We start from the raw sequence: 23454 nt of genomic DNA, 5'->3' as shown, positions 1-23454 counted from the left end.
GTGTGTTGGTTTTTTTTTGTGTGTGTGTGTGTGTGTGTGTGTGTGTGTGTGTGTGTGTGTGTGTGTGTGTGTGTGTGTGTGTGTGTGTGTGTGTGTGCGTGCGTGCGTGTGTGTGTGCGTGTGTGTGAACGCGTATGAATGTGTGTGTCCGTTTCACAAACGGACGGACCGTCATATGAGCTCATTTTGTCGACGCCGAGGTGAAAACGACCATGCATCATACTAAATAACGTATGTTGATGAAATCAAATATACAAGATGATCTACAACGTCAAGATCGACATGCAGTTGCTACCTGTTGATATATCCATGTAATGACGGCGGCAGGGGCAGCACACGGGGTGGTCACTGTGATGGAGATGTTGTTCTGTGGGGTCACGGAGGACGGGAGAGAAGTCAGTTGTGGAGAGAATGTCACAGAGCTCCAGTCAAGGAGAGCTGGTAAGAAGGAATGATACAAATAGGATTCTGATAGAGATCTTTCAACGTCATCAAAATCCACACAGCCCAACCACTCAAGAACAGATATCAACACAGGAACACAATATCACTATCTGAAGATGTCAACAAGCATGTCCAAACTGATATTTTAATGACGAATGATCAAATATTAACTTTCTAAACTGTGTCACAACAATGTGAATATTTTGTAGATATTTTACGCTTGTACTATCTTCCCAGACACATGAAACAGAGCATTCAACATGCAACTAAGAGTTCAACATAAAACTGAGAGTTCAACACAGTTATGTACAATACATCAGTTGAGTTATGCTGTGTTTCTGTTAAATGTTGGGAGGGGGAGGGGGGCAGCATGACATGCCTCGACGTTTGCCTGTATATTGACATGAACCATGAATAAGTTGAATTGACACAATACGTGGGGGTAAAAAATGTAGCATTAACATTGTCTGATGTATGAACATGCAGAACCTTTACTTATAATCTTGACACATATAAAAATAACACATGTATACTCTGGTTGTATTAGGGACCACCTAGCTTAGAATTATCAACCATTTTGAATATGGGCATGTTAGTTATCTTCAACCAATATGGGCATGTTAGTTATCTTCAACCACCGAATAAATAGTGATTCATAAACACACTCTGCAACCAAAATACAAAAATTCATAGGGATTCATTAACACGTGCTCATAATATAATAGGAATCATACAATGAACTCTCTTTTCTTCTGTTTATGTAACAGTATTTCGTCGATTTTGTTTACATGCTAGAAATGTATTTTAATCAGTTTCTCTTTAAATGTGCTGTCTACTCTTGGATATAGTCTACTTACAAATACGTTTCTTTTCTTATCCACAACTAACATGTTTTCATTTATCAGCAAGTGATTAAACAAATAAAACCCACCTCCAAACTGTGACAGTGTGATGGTATTTGACACTGTGGTACCAACAGTACATCTCCATGTCCCGCTGTCTCTGACGGAATCTGGTGATGCGATGTCTAGAGTCAGGATCCTGGATGTACTGTCCAGACTCACGTTGTATCCTGAGGCAGATGTTCCACATCTGCCTGATGATAAGCAGCCTCCCTGGATAGAAGTATCACCCCTATAGAAGGAGGCAGCTCCACTGAGAGCTGCATCTAGTGTACAGGTGATGCTGAAACTGACACCCTCCACAGGAACACGTCTGTTGATGGCAAGAACTGGAGCAGACTCTGAAACAGTATGACTTTGATGTTGCATGTTTCTTATTTTGTTAGTAAGTGAGTGAGTGGAGTATGGTGTAGTGCTGCTATGAACAGTGTTTCAATTATGTGTGTTGGTTTGATGTTGGAGGACAGTGATGCATGTCTTATACGTTTACGGCTTTTGTGAGGCCCACGAACACGGGTGTTGTGTTTGCGAAGGTCGAATTTAGAATTCGAACTAACAATTATAGGTTTCCGGGACGCCTAATATAAGGGACGCACTTCCACACAACACATTGCGGTGACCACTGTGCCTCTCGTGCCCCTAATATGTTGTTGTATAACTACCCAACGTTTATGCTTATATATTTCTCACTTCCTAAATTTCATCACAAGCGCTACCATGTCAATGTTCAACTCATTTATATTTCAGAAATTGATGTTCATTTTTATGGATTTTGAAAAGAGTACATTGACGAGTATGCCACGAGGGGTGTTCATTAAAGGTTTCCCCTGACCCACTTCCGATGGACCTAGTGGAATGAAACGGCACAGGTATTAGTCTTTCTCCACATAGGAACCACAGAGAGTTACACACTTCTCCCATCGTTTTATGCAACTATGGAGGCCTCGCTTGTAAAATCCCTCATTTTGCGTCTCAAACCAGGACTTGAATTCAGAAAGCAGTGTTTCACCATCTGTGAAACGTTTTCCCTTCAAAAATGACTTCATGGTTTAAAAGAGGTGGAAGTCAGACGGTGCAAGGTCAGGAGAGTAAGGAGGATGTGGAAGGATTTCATAGCCACAGGACCGCGCTTCTGTCTGGGCAACATGAGAGTTGTGTACTGGAGCATTGTCTTGCAGAAGACGGACACCCTTGGTCAGCATGTCACGCCTCTTAAGCTTGATAGCGTCCCGCAATTTCCACAGGAGTGAAGCATAATAAGCTCCTGTAATTGTGGTACCCTTTGCCAAGAAATCCATCATCACTACTCCGTGCTGGTCCCAAAACACCGTGAGCATAACCTTGCCTGCAGAGGGTTGGACACGTGCCTTCTTTGGGGGTGGTGACTCCACATGCTTCAATTGCATCGACTGAATCGACTCAGGATCATAGTGATGGACCAATGTTTCATCCTGTGTCAAAAGTCTGTCAAGAATGTTTGCCTGTTTTATTTTGGCACATGTCCAAAAGATCCTTTGAGCAATTTACTCGTTCCTGCTTTTGGAAAGGTGTGAGCAACCTGGGAATCCATCGTGCAGACACCTTATGCATGTTCAAATTGTCGTGGATAATTTTTTCCACAGACCCTACACTGATCTTGACATCTTGTGCTAACTTGCGAACAGTTATACGTCGGTCTGCCAAAATGGCGGTCTCCACTTGATGGATAGTGTCCTCATCAATGGCCGAATGGGGGCGACCAGGAATGGCAGCTGTTTCCACAGATGTCCGACCACACGTGAACTGGCGTTGCCAGTGTTTAACAACGTCGTATGATGGGGCATCTTCTCCATAAGTTGCTTTCATTTCATCGAAGTTTCTTTTGGTGTGCGACCTTTCAAATATAAAAACCTAATCACTGCTCTGTATTCTACTGGCTCCATTGTCACACCCTACTCGATCATAACACCTGTAAAAGTGGTAAGATTAATAGTTCGGTGCTGCAAATTCAGACATAACCCATAGATACATGTATCATTACACATGTGCAATTTCAACCAAATATTATAACCCTAAGTGGTTTAGGGGAAATCTTTAATGAACACCCCTCGTATCTGCCTGCGTCTTGTTTTCTTTTGGCATTAAATAATCAACTATTGTCAAAATAGGGCGTAATATACAGTTCTGAAGATCAGGTTTTTATGTCTCACTTCATTGAATATCAGGATGTGAGCATGAATCGGGTTTAACGCTATCTGAATAGCATTTCAGTTACAACTCTGGGCGGCAGCCTACTTTAGAGCAGGTATTGAGCTGATCTGTGAATCCTAACCGGGGCAAATCTTAGAGCAGGAAACTCCACACTTGCATGTTGATATTTGTGTGCCAAAGACCAACATGTCTATGACTAGAAATGTGGTATGACAAGCCAAATCGGTCAATGTTTCCTTGTCCGTATTTACCAGGCGACGTATTCACGAAGCTGCCCAGCTGAGACGTATCTTAGCGACTTACGACTACAATTACAACTTACATAGGAGCTATTCTTCAAGCTGTCTTAAACCTTTCGCAACGTTATCTTACTTGTGACAAAACTTTTATCTACGACAGTGAGCTCTTTTGTGACGGCGGTGAAATAAGCTGGGCGTTTCAAATGACGAAAAGATAATGCCAAAGGAAAACGAAAATGTGATAAAACATACATGCTTGATTACGTAGCAACAATCGCAAAATTGCGATGCGTCGCAACACCGTTGTTGTTGCGATATTGGGTCTTACAGTTTACGACGTTCTTTTCATTCGGTTTAAATTCTGTTGCTACGGAAACTATCTTTAAACAATACACGTGCAATGCCTAACCTTAGAAACAACAATTCCATTCAACAATGTTCAACTCAAATAACAGGTAGTCTAAATGCCACACAGTGAAATTATACAACTGATATTGTTTATGATATACTTCGGCCTGCAGCTTGCGATGATTATGCTATCCCGGGTCTGGTAAACAATCACAATACTGATTTTATTTAACGTAGAATAGGGGTATTTGTGCATGTCTTCTGAGCATCTTAAATAAAAACAAATATCTTCAAGAAGGTTCCCGATTTGCAAATCGCTGATGCCTATTTCATCCTTGAAAGTCGCACAAACGAAATAAAAAAAGAACTTTGTAAATATCCTGTATTCATGTATATTTCATTGTGATATATTCAAAGAGTCCTTGTGATCAGCTTAAAGCTTAATCTCCTGTAAACTGTCACAATGTAGGATCTCACATTTAGCAAGAGGGAAACTATCTGCCAGGACAAGAAGTACGTGCATTATATGTAGGATCAAATGTCAAAAACTGATAGATTGCATGAAATACTATTAAACAGACACCTATTTGCTCGATGTGAAAAGGAGGTCTTGAACATATACTACTCAACGTTTGCCAAGGATCATCACTTTAAAAGGTAATACGTACAGTGGTGTGCATTTGTTGAAATAGCCATAAAAATGTTGCGTGAAGACACGTTTAATGAACAAATGCCAAATGTGACCAATAATCAGTCAGATCACCGTACAAGTTAAAGTATCCCACCAAAACTGAAACGTCAAAAAATCATGAAAGCAAATAATTACATTGTCGAAAAAAACCACACTCTCGGGAGGGCCTGTGTGATTCATGTGATGCGATCACAGCCTGGCACCGTCGTCTCATGCTCCCAATAAGTGTGTGGATGCTTGACAAGGGGAGATTGACCCAGAAGATCATTGCCGAGTTCCAGGAGAACGGCTCCAAGTAGTCATCAACGACACTGGCAATATATCATTCATTAGGATGAATTTCGGTCCGATTGTATCAGCATAGGGTCTCACGTATACATCTAGAATGGCATGCCTGTAGCGCACACACCTGTCATCATGTCCCAATGTAAGACACTGAGATATGTTTTTCCAGCTCTACTGATCTCACTCCAAATCATGATTGACCCCCTACCTCCACTTGGGTCATGCTCGGCTGTGTTGGTTCCTGAAATATTTCTCCTTGTCTATGGCCACACTCTGGCACGACGATCTGTGAAGTCTAGACAGTATCCCAAATTCATCAGTGAACAGTACTGGTTTGTCCAGTTGACGAGGTCTTGATCAGCCCAATGCAAACGTGCCTGCTTCAGATGTCGGGTCAGTGGGGTACGAATACATGCCCTCCGCGACCGAAGACCAGCCTCACAGAGACAATTATTCGCTGTCTGAGTAGGAACGTTAACGCCACTAACGTTATGCGGAGTGTGGAAGAGGTCACGATGTGATGGCGTCTTGCTGCAATCAGAAGAAACCTGTCTTCCTGTTGTGCGGTGGAACGCTGACGACCACGTAAATGTCACTGGGTAGCTGATCCACACGTCTGGTTTCGATTCCATGCCCTGCTGAGCACACTTTGGCTGACACCAAGGACGTTTGCAACATGACGTTTCGTTGACCAAGTTTTGAGCATGCCTATGCATGTGCCTAATTCGTCGATTATCAAACGACGTCCTTGATATTGAGGGACTGAGGAATGTGCATTCAGTTGTTGCAATTCGTAGTAACAAATGGTGTTGTTCTCTCTGATAATGATGTACAATAAGTATGCCACGATACATCCAAACACAGGTGTTCAAGCACCTCGTGCACATCGTGACTGCATGCCTCTGTCCTTTTCTCATGAAAGTGCGGGGGGTTACCCAATCATTCTGTACCAGAATATTTCAATCTGTATTTGTTGGATGAAATTTTGATATCATTTAAACTTGATCCTATGCATACTTTGAGTAGTATATAACAATGAGACATCCATACTTGAATCGTTTACCTTTGTCATTCGTAATGGAATATTCATTCATGAACTAATGATTTCCATACATCATGCTATCCAGTGACATGTTTACGTGTAATCGACGAGGTCCTCATTCTATTAGAGGCTATATATGTCATACGTTGTACCCGTAGTCAAAGGGAAACCACTCTCAATCTCCATATACATTAACTGCTCTTGACAAAACAAGGTCACGGTCATTGCGATAGTATGTACATATACTGCTAGTGTTTCAACCTAAATATACGAAACGGTTATACACTATGTTGCTTCACGTAACATTTGCATGGAATCATTGTGGAACTGTCATCTGCTATCGACTCACTGTTAGGCAGAAGTCATAATCTCAGCGGTGTTTCTTCAGATCTGTGGTTCGTGTTTTGAAAGTGCTAATAGAAAATACTCAAACTTGTGGTCAGAAATGATACACTAGACCCATACTGTCGAATCGTTTTCTTCAACATGCCCTCTTTGGGCCGTCATTGCACCAGTCGTAAGCTCCTACGATACGTCCGACCCTGTCTTAATTTTTGCCATAAACGTAAGACAGCTTTGCGCTTTGTTAATAGGCCGCCAGAGAGAAAAGCATATTTCAATGCAGATAATACCAAGCACAAGGTAGGTAGAAGTTATGTATACTGTCAACACGACCAGAGGGTCAACGAGTGCATATAACGTAGAGTACATTTGTTATATAGAGAGACCATGTTATGTATAATCGACTATGCGTAGCATAGGTATGTACTTACCACAAAGTTGTATCCCGCCAGGATCCATCAGAATCAGTAGTAGAAACACCCACTGACTCATTTCAAAGACTAAAGCTTGCAGCCCACCAACAAGCACAGGGAGAGGCGTTATCTGTATAGCTGACAATATCTCTTTACTTCCGGATTTTCACGGGTAGACTACATTGTATATATGGTGTATGAATATTCCCAGTACACATATCAGATTTCGAAATCTCCAAATTTATGTGAATTACACTGGGTCAATATACACTATACGGTGACACGTAAATGCTTAACAAGGCTGATTTAATTGAAGAGTGGCATGAAGTGAAGTACAACAGTTCAACAGATATATTATCTCCTCACAAATTTAAGTTTCATTGAATATCCCTTATTTCTACAATAAACATCTTTGTAGATATAAGGCAATTGATCTAACTTTGTATAAAATCAGGTACACAAATGTTCACATTTTATGTTCATTTTATCGTTTGAAATATCACTGTTGGATATACAATCATTTACTCAAAATGAAAAAAAAGTAAGACAGAAATTGCATCCGATACAAGATAAACTGAATTGAAATTATGGTAAATAGACACGAGATCATTAACTATATCAGAAAAAGGGAAAAGAGTAAAGTACAAAGCAGGTTTTCCAGTAAAAAAACACTAAAAACCGTCATTTAAAAACGTGAAAATATACATCTGTGTTATTAAATTGAATTATTATTCATGAAAGCATACCCGGTCTGGCATCAGCTGATTATGGTAGAGTGTTGAACTCTGTTTTCACAACATAAACTCTAAGACCGCATATGATAATCACATGATCTACAACATTAAACTTATTTATGCTTAAATATTCTTCCCGTAAATGATTCACAATCCGTTTCAAAACTCTTGGTTTCTTGGTATTTACATTAAATAGAATAACGGTTACTGTTCAACCTTAGGAAGGTGACCAAGAAATAGACTTCAGAGTGCAGTGCAGTATAGACTTGCCCTGCGCCTCATACACTTTTAGACATGTTGTCCAAGAGCACCGTTTGGTGCCCTCGGTTGGTAGCGCAGGGTGGATGACGGAAGAAAACCTCAAGGGGGGTGCAGCTTTAGACGGCAGCAGCCATATCTATTGTTGCAGGTCAAAACAAGATCTAGATTGTAATGGTAATCACGCGACAGGACGCACGCGGACCCGAATTGCCACTTACACTTATGCGTATCCGCCAATTTTACGCATGCAGGAAGTCGGACGGCGATTCTACATTGTCGACGAAGTCGTTGGTGATGTAGCAGTCGTAGCCAACGTCACGCCAAGCCATGCAATCCGGGCAGGGCCGATCTCTCTGTTTGACCACGTCAGTCCAGTTTTGTAGGTGGAGAAATACATAATCTGTATGTACGTTAAGAAGAGAATATCTCTATTCTTATCACAATATCCTGAGCATGATTCCTAAACTATACATTCTAATCCTGAACAAGAAATGTGTTGCATCTCGGGTCATGGATCTATGACGTCTATGTTCGTTTGTGCATCGAACCAAAGTAATATTTACTGCATATGCGTAATTATTCATGTATATTATTCGCGATTCTTTTGTTGTAGAGCATATATTGTCAGTCAATAATTCCAGAAACTCACATATTTGGGAATCGGAATATTTCTGACTTACTTTCAGTTTCAAAACAAAAGAACACATCCATTAAAATTGTTGTAACATTAAATGTCTAAACTCTAGAAACTCCTCGAACAAAACAGCGTTCAATGATAAGTGTCGTCTCATTCTGTGCAAGGCACTTACTGCTCTCTTCACAATACCCAGTTACCGTACATCGTGTTCGTTAATGTCTTTCATATTGCAGACACAGATGTGAATTTCTAAATAGCGTTGACTGCAGCTGTTCAAGTTTTAGACCTATGCAACAGACAATGTTAAGTACTAGCGTGATATATCAAATCACATGCACCATTGTGAACCTGAATGGCAGGGAATGTAACTCAGAGCTGAATAAACTTATTCAATCATATCATAGTTCAACGAGGAAAACTAGATATGATACATAATAATGGTCAGATATCGGGCAACTCAAAACATTTACATAGAGGGACGGCTGTTGATATTACCTAAAAAGGAAAGTGATGTGGCCAATCAGTTTAAGAGGACTAATGAGAAATTCACCATGGAATTAGTTTTACTATGATCTTATATTGCATGTTACTATTAACAACTGATTGCCAGTCTATAGCCCTATCAAGATCAATGTTTGAAGCCTAGTTGTACACTGAGTCAAATTAAAAACATATTTTAAAAGTAATCCCATATATGATATACAACGGACAAATGTATCAGAGAAGGTAATTTTTAATCATTAATGTCCAAAAAAGGATTGTAATTAACGGTGGTAACCATAATTTGTTCCAAACACGTACGGTATTCGGTAATAACATCAACAGTTTAAATCCCAAGCACGAGAATTTGATGGCACACAAGTTCAGGTGCATGTATGGCCACCATTTGCGTTGACAACTGCCACACAACGCCTCCGCATGGACCTTGTGATGCTTGTGAACACATGATTGGGAAGACGACGCCATTGATGCTGCAAAATGATGCAAAGATCTTGCAAATTCTGTGGTTGATTCTGGAGAGTGCGCAGACTTCTGCCAAGAGCAACCCAGTCATGTTCGAAGGGATTGAGGTCGGGAGACCTTGACGGTCAGTCAGTGACGTTGACTCCCGCATTCTGAAGGAAATTCCTTGTCAAAATTGCTGTGTGGGGTCTGGCCTTGTCGTGTTGGAAGATAAAACCTGGTCCATGTGCTACCATAAAAGGCAGAAGTTTGGGCGCCAGTACCTGGTTGAGGTTAGCAGCAGCATTGAGGTTGCCACGGATGACAAGAAGCCTGGAACGTGCATTGCCACAGAAAACACCCCACAGCATGACACTTCCGCCTCGAAATCTGTCAACTTCCTGTACACAACACTGGGCATAACGTTCATGACGGCGCCTCCACACCCTTGCCCTACCATCAGCAAATCGAAGATTAAATCGGGATTTATCACTGAAGATGACTTGATTCCAATTCCTCTGAGTCCATCATAAGTGTCGCTGTGCCCACAATTGACGCTGACGTCTGTGTAATTGAGTCAGAATCGGCCCGCAGTATGATCGTGGTGCTTGAAGGTGAGCAGTTCTCAGACGGTTTCGAACAGTTTGCGAACTCATTTTACCCCTAAACAGTTCAATTCTGGTTGATGTAGCTGTCAAAAATCGGTTACGGAGGTGACGTAAGACAATCTGACGATCCTCTGCATGTGACGTCACACGTGATCGACCTGGCCGAGGGCGATCAGCGGTGGTACCCGTTTGCTGTAGACGCGTCTGTAAATCATAAACAGTCCGTCGACTACAACCCATCGTCCTTGCGACTTCAGCTACGGACGTTCCCGTCTGCAACATGCCGATGGCACGTTCACGTTGCACATTTGAAAGGCGTGGCATGACCAAGGGCCGTAAAGACTTTTGTTTTCATGTGTTTTTCTTTTTTTGTTAATGACTGCTAACCAGTATGGCTGAAAACACGTGCGGTATTATGGCCACGTGACCAGTTGCACGTGAAATAACACTTTTGCCACTATAGTGCTGTGCACATGATTTTGATCGATTCACCTGCACAAAAACGGGTGTTATCTGAAGACAATACGTGGTCATTACTGTTTAAATACACAATAAGGGCCCACAATGATAACTGGTCAAAATATTAAAATTTTACGATTGTGAAGTTTTTAATTTGGTTCATTATATACACCAAATAGGATTGCCATTATGATTGGTAAATGTAAGCAGTTGAGGAATGAGCGAGGGTGGTGAGATCTCTTGTCTGACATGATTCTTCGTGTGACTTCGTCAATAACCTGAATTTCTTCTTTCATTTATCAAACAACACCAAAAGAAAATGAAAGGACAGATACAGCATTAGTGTTTGTAGTTTTAACTTTATTGCGATCGTTCAGCTTGATATTGGCATTCTGTTTGTCCCTAAACTGCTTCCCTAAGTACGTTTAGGCCTCACCTTCCACGACATCGTCAATAACTCCTCCCCAGTAGATATATATCTTAACTAGAGGTAAGCGCCATACAGCTCCAGCTGGGGTTACCTCCCTTCCACAGCACATGGCCAACCACCGGAAGCCGCGCTCTTGTATGAAAACTAATGGACCTAGGGAAGATGGTTTATTAGAAGTTCACTCTTCTTGTTAATATACTTTAGAGTTGACACAGCAACGTACATCCCCAAAGTAAAGTGACTGATGCCTCCTCTTCTACCTTGCCATATTTCAGAGGAAGAATGTTGCATTTGTCGAGTCCAAAGAACGTGCCGATATCATTAGAAAAGGATTCGACAAGGAGAATCTGTTTTTGAGTGTAGATCCTCCACTGGCAACTAATTCAAAGTCATCCATGTACAGGAGGCGAGTAAGGCGTGTTGGGGATCTGTGCTGAGGAGGTGTAAGAGATACCCTACCTCTTTGCTAATTTAATTCGCTTTAAGCTCTGTGACACCCAAGCCATTGCTGATGTATTCCATTACATCTTTTGATAGCATTCCTAAGTTTGTTTTCAAATATATAAATAAGTCATTTGGCCAATCATCTTCTTAAACAAATAACTAGTTCATTTAACAAAATGTTAATTGAAAAAAATATCAATATCAATATCAATATTGTACACCCTGTATATTTGTCTGTTTACAAAACTCTTGTTCCACCGTAAATAAAGCAGTAGAAGTCGACATTCCTGGGACAGGTCGATATCCATTGCAACAATAGGTGTTGTTGGAGTGATTCCAAATCCTATTGCTGGACCATTAGGCGTGGTACTTGCAGGTCTCACTAAAGTGAGGAAACCTATTTTGATAGGTCAGATTGAGATGTTATGGAAGCCTAACAATGCCATTTATTTTATAAATGTTTGACATTTTGTTTGGTGCAGTTATCGTCTATCATGCTTCTCCCAACTCCTTTTCTGTATACCTCATTTCACTTCCTACTGCACTGACTCAATTGTCAGGTGATATTTATATTCAGAAAGTAAATTTAAAACAAATATTACGTGTGCGTGTGTTTTGTATCATTAATCTTGACTGATAATATACATTTACATTTATCGATTTCGTGTTCAAAACCACAATAGTCAACATTTTGCATAATCCCTGAGAATGGGAAACCCTCTGCCCAATCACAGTGTCTCCTGGATTAGGCAATTAACTATTCGGTATAAACCCTTGCAGTGGGCGATCAAAGCTTACACATCTAGATAGTGATTTGTTCGAGTGGTCAACATTTGTTTCAAAGCAGCCCGTGATGGAGGATAGAATACAACTTGAGAATCTGATCAACAACAGAACATAACTTAATTCACTCAATGCTATAGCATAATCTCATAGCATAATCTGGAGTTTAAAATGGCCTATTGTGTTATGTCATGGCGGACATGTTTCCAATGATTACAGTATTCACTAAATACATCTAACTTGATCTTACTGCAGATCATCATTAGTAGAAGCTGATAACACTGTATCATCAGCATAAAGCAAAGCGAAAAACTTCAGGTGTATATTTATGTGGACTCCGTCGTCTATAATCAGTTTATAGTTTTATTGAGCTATTTTTATATCAATCTAATCTATAAAGTAAGACTTGTATTACATTATCATGTAAACATGTACTTTTCACGTAATCTGAATTTCACAATGAAAGAGGAATGCTACATGTAAACAGACATGATCAAATGCCAACATGCTTTGAGTATCCCTCTCTTACGTGGGTGAACCAACAGCTACACAAATGTGAATGGTTTCCCTGTCCTGGATAAAGTTAACAAGTATGATTGAGTGTATATATCCAAGCAAAGCACCACATCAAGTGTTCCATGATCCTTTACTGCAAAGATGATGCCACAGCATGGATTGTTGCCTCTTCACATATTTCCATAGTCAGCATCTGAAAAAGAACAGAAAACATCGTAAAATGCATGTAGGTAATTAGCAGATACACATAATGTGTAACCATGACAATATTAAACGCCTTGGTCTTAGCAATGATATTGAATGAAACGGCACTGGTTGCATCCAATGGTTGAGTGAGTTGTCGATCTGAATTATGGAAACCCCGATAATATCACTTAAACAAAATATGGTGCTATATTTGCACAAACATATTCATTTTATATCGTAATATGTCACTCGCATTGTACACATTGTTCCTCTAAAGAAAACACTGCTCGTCAATAGTGTGAGTAAGTGAGTGATTGAGTGAGTGAGTTGGGTTTAGCACCCCTTTATCAGTATCCCAGTTATATAAGGGCGTGTAAACTTGATGTGGGAGGAAAGCCGGAGGCGATGCAAGTCTCAGACGTTTACCACTTTGGTAAAACTTTTCTATTAATAATAGCTTCCAGGGTGATATTACCGTCAAATCAGCTGTTTCAATTGAAAGGTGATTATAGTCATTTGTGGGCCGGTCGGGTAGTCTTGTGGTTAAAGTGTTCGCTCATCACGCTGAAGACCCTGGTTCAATTCCCAACATGGGTACAATGTGTGAAGCCCATTTCTGGTGTCCCCCGCCGTGATATTGTTGGAACATTGCTAAAATTGGCGTAAACCCATACTCACTCACTCACTATAATAAATTGATACCGTGATTGACCGATCAGAATCGAGTAATTCACATTCATGGTACAAATTATAATTGTGTGCATTTCTAGAGTGTAAGAACCGTTGTGCATGCCATACACAAATGAGATACCTATACTGTGCATACATCCATTGAGCACTTCTGATCACGTGCAATACTTATTGCAATAAATAAGTCAATAATAATAATACATTCCCAGACTGCTAATCAATTTAAAAGCACAAACAACTGTAGACAACGATAAATAGCATAGTTCAGCGCAATATACCGAAATAATATAACATTATTCACTTTTTTTGAATGGAACAGGGAGAATATCAACTCAAATTAGTAAACAATGAGTGAGTGAGTGAGTATGGTTTTACGCCACTTTTAGCATTATTCAGCAATATCACGGCGGGGAACACCTTAAATGGACTTCACACATTATCACCATGTGGGGAATCGAATCCGAGCCTTCGACATGACGAGCGCACGTTTTAACCACTTGACAACGCCACCGCCCCTTTGAATAGATTCTACAACATACAAGCACAGAGTCTGAGAATGACGTAAGATTAAAGTGAGTCACAGTGCTACGAGATTCAAAGATTAATTACCACGAGGTTGACCGCCACTGTCCTGGTCCGGAGATGCGTTGATGGATTCATAGGTCACAGGGGGAGTCTCTGCCATGCCTTCATAGGTACTCGTATCTGCTGGAGCATCTTCTAGAAGATATATGATTGTTTATATGATATATATATATATATATACATATTCTTTTAAAACGTAGGGGATAATGAAATTTATCAGATAGTCTGCAGGTGCTGCACGCAGTAGTCCCACACACGTGCGTAGCGTGTCATTCCTGATTGTGACACTTTCATTACGTCTGTCAATCTGATTGATTCTGCTTATCTTACAGTTGTGATTTACTTGATTTCATTCATTGTTTGTGTATGATATAGCGACGTGGGATCTGCAACACACGGAGCGTCAACGGGTTGTTGGCATCCTGGAAACTGGCAGAAGTCACAGTGCAGCAGGCAACATGTTTAATGTTTCACAGTCTGTGATTAGTAGACAATAGGACAGATATCAACAAACCGAAAATGTTGACGATCGACCCCATACAGGGAGTCCCTGTACAAGAGTACAGGATCGACTGATCCGCTACCAGGCTCTACAAAATCGACCTCAAACGGCAAATTAGATTTGTGCAAATTTTAACCAGGCTACTAGGGACGAGTAACGGGTCAGACAAATAGATGCTCGTGCAGATGCTCCATGCTCCATGCTCCATGCTCGGCGGCCACGTGTTGTGCCGCCCCTTACAAATCGTCATATTGCCAACAGTTGTCAATGGTGTACACAATGTCGAAACTTGGGTAATCGTCGCTGGTCATGTGGCATGTTTTCGTCAAGTTCATGTCAACATGAGACCTCATGGGGAATTTGGCGGTGGATCGGTTCTGGTGTGGGGGGTGGCATCACTTTGACTGACCGAACCCCACTACACATTGTGCAAGGAAGGGTCACTGCACAGTACTATTTGGACACCACACTGACACCCTTTGTTGTCCCGTTTGCAAGGCGTGTGGGTCGACGTTTTGTCTTTCAGGACGACAACTCCCGCGTTCGACGCGCACGAATCGTCAGTGTTCACCTTCAGCATCACAACATCTAGCAATGAAAGCGTCTGAGACATTATAGGGACATGTGCGCGTCAACATTATAAGCCGCCAACCAAGTTGGCTTAACTTGGTCAGGTCCTGCATGAGGATAGGGACATACTCCCTAAAATCGCCATTAGGACATTCATACGCAGTATGCCTCGTCGAGTGAATGAATGTTTGACAAATCGTGGCCGTATTATGCACTACTGATCCAAAAACGTCAATTTTGAAATTTCCCATCTCACCCTTATCGTTCTTCTAGATCTTTCGTTGGCAGTCATAGCATCGACTGTCATACATGTGTGTAATATGTTCACAATTCGTTCATTATAATGAAACAACTAATCCTAGAAACTGATACCTCTTACAACTTTGGAATCTGTAAGTTATTTTCGAGTATTCCTGACTTTCTTCTTTACTTCTTTTCCGAAGAGTATGTGTGTAAATAAAGTAATATTTTAATTTTCATGTTTCAATTCGGATTTGGTTGTAGTACGATGCCTACAATGCTGTCAGTACCAATCTGACAGTAACATACTGCAATACTTGACATTCAATACTATTATAAATGTTACGGCTCATTTACCTTTCGTGTTCTCATAAATCTTCAGCTGTGAGTAATTTTGTTTATCTTGTGCCTTTTCCTCCAAACTTGTGTACTGAGCCGGAGTGTTGACTGCATCTAAACAAATACAGATTCTATCAGTTCTGAGAGACTGTGATATAAGTGTGAGATCATTAGCAGTAATATCATCGACCACGTACCCAAGGAAGAATAGCCAATGTTGTCCATTTCTGTAACTTCAGCTCGACTGGTGCTGCAAACGTTGACAGGTCAGTTCATTGAAATACATGTACATTTCAGTTAGGTTTAGATATTAAGATAGGATCATTAACATTTTTCCATCAATTTATATTTATCTATTTGTAGTTTATCGCTGCTAAGTTGTGATTACTTGATAAGCATGGATCACTTCAGTTATTACTGCGTCAGTTATGTCAAAAGGTGAACAATTTTGGCGACTCTGTCATGTTTTTGGAAGCAAAGTTTATTGATCCTTGCACGTACACAATCACTAATAAATTTAGAATGACATATGGGGTGAAACAGGGGGTGAAACAGATATCTGCATGGTGTCTCTTGAACAGATCAGCACTAATCGAAACTGATATCAGAAGACACGAAGGAGAGAATCCCTATAAATCCATGCAATATGTATTCATTCGGAATACCTTTTTTGTGATGCAGTTCCTGTAAAAGATGAAGAATGTCTACATTGTATTGAATAGTAAACACATGACGAATATATCGTATGTATAGTGAACATGCTGCACAGGGTGATTATGGAGAGTAAAATGACAAAAGAGGCGTCAGAAGTAAACGTTTATTTTACAAGCATACATATAAATAAATATATATATATACTCGATATATTTAACATCTCAGGACTGACGTATAGATGCATATATGTTCTTGTCGACTCTATGATATTATATTGAAGTTTAGGTCAACTGACGTATCAATTATACCACACTAGGCATGCTGAGTAAGTAACATTATTCCACTTCAATACATATCACCATCATTCGTCATTATATGCAATGTCAATATAAAATGTTATTCTGACTGCAAACATTTTTTTACTACTGCATCAATCTACTTACAATACTACCGAGAATACACAATATACCTTTCATGGCATGTCCGAACCTGATCAAACCCTTTCTGTAGAGGACCATCACAACAATTCCTCCAATGAACGAGGCAAGAAGCAGAGTTCCTACAGTTGATCCAACGATGTCTTCTGTACAAGTAGCATCGAGTTGCTGATGGTCTGTAGGATCTGGGTTATCAAGTATAACGAGTGGTTGTCGTGTACTTACTGGTTTGCAGTAAATCGGTAAACATTACCACATTCATTTTCACATAGCAAGGAAATGTTGACGCACCACAATACTTACTATTACTCATATAACAAACACTCAGTTTCTGATCCAGAGTCGATTATTTACAGGTTGCAGCCATATAAGTGAAATATTGTTGAGGGCAGTGCTACAAAAATAGATATGGTGTTTAAATAACATTGCCTGTGGCATTGTTTAGTGTGCTGTTAAAAAACCCAACAAAAACAGGCATGCTAAAATATAGGTATGTGATGCTTAAATACATATTTTTCTTCATGTAATGTTGTTGATCATGATAATTTGAGATCCTACGTCAGTGATAATTACCCCCAGCAGTCACAGTTTCCACAATGACGAAAGATGAACTGTTAGACAAGGCATTTCTACTATGCAGGCGGAAAAGGTGAATATCTCCGGACGTTAGGCCCGTCACTTCCACCACTTTCACCTTGCCAGTGTCATCATACGTGTTGTACGCGGTCCACGTTCTTGTAACAAACTGAAGATATTCAAGCATGAAAGACTGGGGATGTCCACCATTGAACCCAGGTTGCCATGACAACCACACCGAAGACGTTGTTACATTTTCAAGAGATTTGAACTGTGTAGGTGTCCCCGGAGGCCCTATTAAAACAACGTAATACCATAAAGGCATACTTTCAGAACACACATAAAATGGTATATTGATGAAATAGGCTATAGTCGTAGTAATTATTAATAATGGATTATATGAAAACTGAATGTACGAATAAGAACTGGATGCTCACCTTCGACCTTTAGACTGACAGTATATGCCACCGACCGGCCTACACGATTGTCCACTGTCAGACTGTAGTCCCTGAAGTCCTGCTGTTGTAGGTTAGTAAGGTGTAGTCTGGCAGTGGCTGAGATGTCTGAGACAGGGCTGGAGGAACCAGTGAGGTCCTGGCTGGTGCTGTTGGTTCTACTCCAGGTGAATGTAGGAAGGGGAAAGGCCAGGACTGACACAGACACGTTCACGTTACCACCCGGTCTAGAGGCGTACTTGAGTTGCTGGGGAACTGATTCATCAAGTCGAGGGGAAACTGGTTATATGACCAAGACAGGCGGCAATTAATACACTTGCTGAAGATTATACATATATTCGATGACGAATAATAAACTGTCCGCACTTGTACGAGTGAAAGAACAGCAAGTTGGGAATGTGACTTATAACACTGAAATTGTAATTGACTTGATCAATGGCCATTTCCGATGTATAATAGTTACGGGTGCTGCTGATAGGATTACGTCATTAGGAATAAGTTTGAGTTCTACTTTGTGAATTTGCAACGTAGCTGAACCCTTAATGTGATAGTTAATTTTCTGATCTGACCTTGGATAAGTTTTCATATGTACAATATTTCAATGTTTCAATCTGTCTGTTCACAAATACATAATGATTGACAGGTTAATGATATATTTCTTGATCAATTCATGCTTGTTTTATTTCGTATTTTCATACCTTAAATGTATTCTGATATTAATCAATCCAAACATAATTAGGATAACATATTAAATTTCGTTGGTTTCATACTTAGATGATATCGCTATCTTCCTATCTAACACGGAACAAAATGTAGGCAGTTCCTTATATACGAGGGCTGGTCAAAAGGTTCTAAGACAGACAAACATAACCAACCATTGTAAATGTGTTTTTAATTTTATTTTTCAACATCATCTCCCTGCTTTTCAATACACTTCTCATATCGATAGTGAAGCTTTCAATTCCAGTCAGGAAGACATTTTCTGAAGCCACCCGGAAAAAAACAAATCACGGCAGTTTTGAGGTCATCATTGTCGTCATAGCACTTTCCACGAAGATGTTCTTTCAGTTTAGGAAACAAGTGGCATTAACTGGTGCAATGTCTGGCGAATATTGAGGGTGAGGAAGCTCTTCGAACCCACATTGTCGCACAGCAGCCTTTGCAAGTGGAGAGGTGTGAGAAGACGCATTGTCATGAAGTAGTAGAACTCCAGCAGTCACCATTCCTCTCCGCTTTCTTTGACAGAGTTTCTCAGGCAATGAAGCAAGTCAGCATATTAGGCACCTGTAATCGCCTTTGACTTTCTAAGGAATAAACAAAGATCACACCCTTTGCATCCCAGAATACAGTGGTTATAACTTTCCTCACTGATCTTGAATTTCTTTTGTGCTGGAGAAGTGGAATGGAGCCATTCGATGGATTGACGTTTTGACTTGGGATCATAGTGGTAGACCCAAGTCACCCCTTACTAATGTCTTTTTGAATTTGACGAAATCCTCCTTCGTTAGCTCTAAATATTCTCTGGCAATGTCAGTTGCTCTTTCCTTTAAATTAGAACTTATTCATTTGTAAATATCCATGAATAATAGTTTCAATGGATCCATGGCACAGACCTCAGTCTGCCTCAAGTTCAGCAATTGTAATACGTCCTTCTGACAATAAAGTGTTTTTTTCTATCTCCTTGATTGAATCGTCATTGATGTAAGTTGAGGTACGTTGAGGTAGATCAAGGGTCATCATCAAGGTTTGTTATCTCAGCCTTAAACAAAGCTGCCTAATGTTTAACAGTGGTATAGCTAGCACACTTATCCCCATACACTTGTGACATGTGGACATGAATTTCAGGTAAAAAACATGATGACTGCTTGGTACTCGATCTTTCCCTTTGATGAGTCAATTTGGACTCCTATCACGTTCAACTGGCTGTCACACATATACAACCGGCCTCAACAGACCAGACACACATGCAATGAACTACACAAACAATGTTCAATTAAACAATTGATTTGTTCACTTTGTTTAGCCCTTAGAGGAAAGTTAACCATGCTCAGAACTTTTTGACCAGCCATCGTAGTCATAGTTGCAACACGTGAATATCACGTTTAGACAAAGACGATGTATCAGTGTCAAATAGATAAATTGTGTACTTAGATTAGTATGCATTATAACATATCAGTAAGAAGACCAAACAAATTGCGAGTTATAAATGACTTGAATCAGACCTTCTTTGCTCGACAACTGGGCGGAGCATAATCCCTTAGTTCCAAGATTATCATCTTTTGCATTTTTGTATCCATTTAAACGAGAGATTGACCTTTTTAGTTGAATATGCCAGTAATGATATTTGTATTTTATGCAAGGCAGAATTAACATTGGACAAAAGGGAACACAATATACAAGCCTAACACAGCCAATACATTTGTTTTCAATAACAGCCTGCAAAAGTTAGTAAATGGCAATAATTACAACTCTACAGTGAGTACACTGGATCTGCTGAGTGATTACTCACATTTGACCAGCAACTCCACCCTCTGGCTGACAGGTGCCCCGATGTTGTTAGTGGCAGTACAGGAGTAGTTCCCTCTTTGTCTACAGTCTGCTGACTCCAGTCTATATTCTGCTGTCATGGAGTTATCTGCCCTTGTCAACTCATCAGTTCCATTCAGTAATCTGATGATTGACCTTGGGTTACTATCAATGTGGCATCTCAAGGTCACCGGATCAGACTCGTTCACTGTCAATGTGCCGCTGAGTGAGTTGGCAGTGAACATACTTATACTGGCCTGATCTGAAAATATAACCTATTACAGTATTGACATGTAGGGTACAGTCTCTACATTGGAGTGGACATGTGTATGGATTAGTATGAAAAGAAACAAGAGTTCCATAACTGAATTCAACACATGTACTTCCACATTTAAGTGTTGAGAGAGTGCATATGGATATGAATGTCCTTGTTCTATTGTACCCTAGAAAAGCCGCAAGAAACTAAATGTAGCATATCTACAGATACCCTTTTAGGATTTTGAAAATGACACTGATAATGTACTACACATTTGTAACATGTTGATCTGTCTATCTCTGGTTTTATGAAACGAACTTCCCCAACGGACTTTTTTACCACAATACTAGCGCTAGTTTAGATTTGAATATGACTATTTCATACCTCGAGGGATGTATTACACAATTTCATTTAGTACCTGTGACTTCATGTTTACACTGACAGCCATACAACAACCAACTATAACGCGGAATAAACTATTTAATCAAAAGGAGAGGTAACATAAGCATATATCTGCTCAAATTGCAATACAGGAACATCTTTGTACTTGACATCAAACCCATTTCCATAAGAAAGAATAATTCTACATACAATCTTACTATATGAGTAAACCATCACTATTGTTTTTTAATGTTTAATATGTGAATGTATCAGTGACAAATTTCCCGGATCAAAATGATCACAACAAAGACATGCAATCCATCTCTTCCATGGGCAGAAGGATGTCAGGCCGCCATCGATTCCAACGGGGGACATCTGCCTTATTGATGGTAGCTGACTGTCACCTTGGAATTTCCTATGTACCGACCACAATCACCAAGTGTTCTCTCCACAACATTTTGGCTCAATACCTTGTACCGTATAAATGTATTTTCCTATCTCTAACAAATCTGGCTTTGCCTTTCTTCTTTTTGAAGAGTGTGTTATTGGAGTTTATCAAAGACAACAGTGCATATGGTTGCAAGAGTGAGTGAGTGAGTGAGTGAGTTGGGTTTAACGCTGCTTTTAACAGTATTCCAGTTAAATCACGGCGTGTCAGCTTAATGTGGGAGGAAAGCCCGAAATGATGCAGGTCTTAGACGTTTACCACTTTGGTGAAACCCACGAGCATGGGTATGGTGCTGACAAACCTAGAAACATAATCGGGGCGAACCGGGATTCGAACCCACAATCATAGGTTTCTGGCGCGCCCAAGGGACGCAACTCTGCACAGCGAATCGCGGCGCCTTAGACGACTGGGCCACCCGTGACCCCTATGGTAGCAAGAACACAAAAGAACTGTTGTTATCCTAGTGCGGTCATTCTGAGTTGTCTTAGGACAATTTAAAAGTGCTTGACAGTTTGTTAGGCACCATAGCATACGGCATTTCACCATACATGGTTGAGAGTTCTTGCCGCCCGTGACGAGACTTGTGAGTAATTTGGATTGTGAATGAGTGAATTGTCTGCATCTACATAGTAAACACGATTGTTATACATGTATTTTACCTGCTACTGGTAGCCATGATAACCTAGATATTGTAATTGCCATATTGTTACATAACTACAAATACTGTTTCCTCAGCTTCTGATTTAAACAGAGATACTGTCAAACCAGGTCACAGACGGATCATAATCCTTTGAAACAAAATACGAAATGTGGATTTGGTATCCTATGAGTCTGTCTGTAACAAATTCACATGCAAATCCGTGACTCACATTGAACGTTCACATTGACCTGTGCTGCTGCCGTCCCCTGTTGTTGAGATCCCCCACTTGGTGTCAGCGTGTTGCTGGCAGTACAGGTGTAGTTTCCTCCCTGACTTCTACTGATGCTGCTTCTATCAAGTACAGCCGCAGTACTGACAGTAGAACCACCATAGGTCCAGGTGTAGCTTGTTGTTGGAGGGTTGCATTGTGTGGTGTAGGTACTACAGTCTATCCTTAGATTAGAGAACTCTGTGACATTCTGCGCTGTTGGTAGTCCAGACATAGAAGGAGCATCTGAAAGGTGGAAATTAAAATCCATAAGCGATATTGAAATGACTGCTGTTTTAGCAATATACATTTAAATTCACTGGTTATTCTACAGTAAAACATGCATGACTCCTAACGCTCTGTTATGTAAACTGTTATGGCATGATTTGTTCAAAATACAACTTATACAATAATGATAATAATTGTATTCATTAGTAGAAATATCATAATAAATTACATTTTGGAGAAGATTTTGCAATTACTCACACTGTACATCCACATTGACTGAGGCCGAGTCTGATCCCTGACTGTTGCTGGCAGTACAGGTGTAGTTTCCTCCCTGACTCCTGCTGATTCTGCTTCTATCAAGTACAGCCCCAGTACTGACAGTAGAACCACCATAGGTCCAGGTGTAGCTTGTTGTTGAAGGGTTGCCTGGTGTGGTGTAGGTACTACAGTCTACACTGAGACGGGATGACTCGATCACTCTGGACGGCAGGCCAGATATTGATGGAACACCTGTTTGTTCGAATATTCATTTCACATGTTGTTTCTCATATGAATACAGCTCCTTCAGTTCCCACAACAATAAAACAGTTCTTGCACTTACACAATGATAACTGTGTACACATAACATGCTACTTAAAGACATAAATTGGACATATATGTGGCAAATGTCATCAACAATGTTTCTGTTATAATACCAATGCACACACACGCACACACGCACACACGCACACACACACACGTACATGCATAATAACATACATAC

At 40.3% G+C, this 23454-nt stretch overlaps 2 protein-coding genes across 2 annotated transcripts in view; both read right to left on the bottom strand.

The window, feature by feature from the left end:
• Positions 1-23454, bottom strand: part of LOC124119591 (basement membrane-specific heparan sulfate proteoglycan core protein-like) — a 189620-nt gene that overhangs the window by 129621 nt on the left and 36545 nt on the right. The window lies entirely within an intron of this gene.
• On the bottom strand, positions 12296-23167 carry LOC124128565 (nephrin-like). Its single transcript, XM_048385073.1, has 11 exons — positions 23019-23167; positions 22425-22520; positions 20454-20732; positions 17927-18223; positions 17487-17783; positions 16946-17098; positions 16488-16506; positions 16020-16072; positions 15841-15936; positions 14196-14306; positions 12296-12903 (listed from the first exon to the last, which is right to left on the bottom strand). Exons 3-11 carry the CDS (start codon positions 20713-20715, stop codon positions 12881-12883), a joined length of 1311 nt encoding a protein of 436 aa, XP_048241030.1. The 5' UTR covers positions 20716-20732; positions 22425-22520; positions 23019-23167; the 3' UTR covers positions 12296-12880.

The sequence above is a fragment of the Haliotis rufescens genome, unplaced genomic scaffold (genome assembly GCF_023055435.1).
Source record: "Haliotis rufescens isolate VD_foot unplaced genomic scaffold, xgHalRufe1.0.p SCAF_53, whole genome shotgun sequence".
Taxonomy (NCBI): domain Eukaryota; kingdom Metazoa; phylum Mollusca; class Gastropoda; order Lepetellida; family Haliotidae; genus Haliotis; species Haliotis rufescens.
The sequence above is the reverse complement of the archived record's forward strand: the minus strand, read 5'-3'. Positions and strand labels throughout refer to the sequence as shown.

Coding starts and splice junctions, on each gene's coding strand:
- LOC124128565 (XM_048385073.1), bottom strand. CDS start 20,715: ATGTTCACTGCCAACTCACTCAGCGGCACATTGACAGTGAACGAGTCT. Junction 17,099..17,486: donor GGAAACTGTGACTGCTGGGG/GTAATTATCACT, acceptor TTGATAACCCAG/ATCCTACAGACCATCAGCAA. Junction 15,937..16,019: donor CATTGGCTATTCTTCCTTGG/GTACGTGGTCGA, acceptor GTATTTGTTTAG/ATGCAGTCAACACTCCGGCT.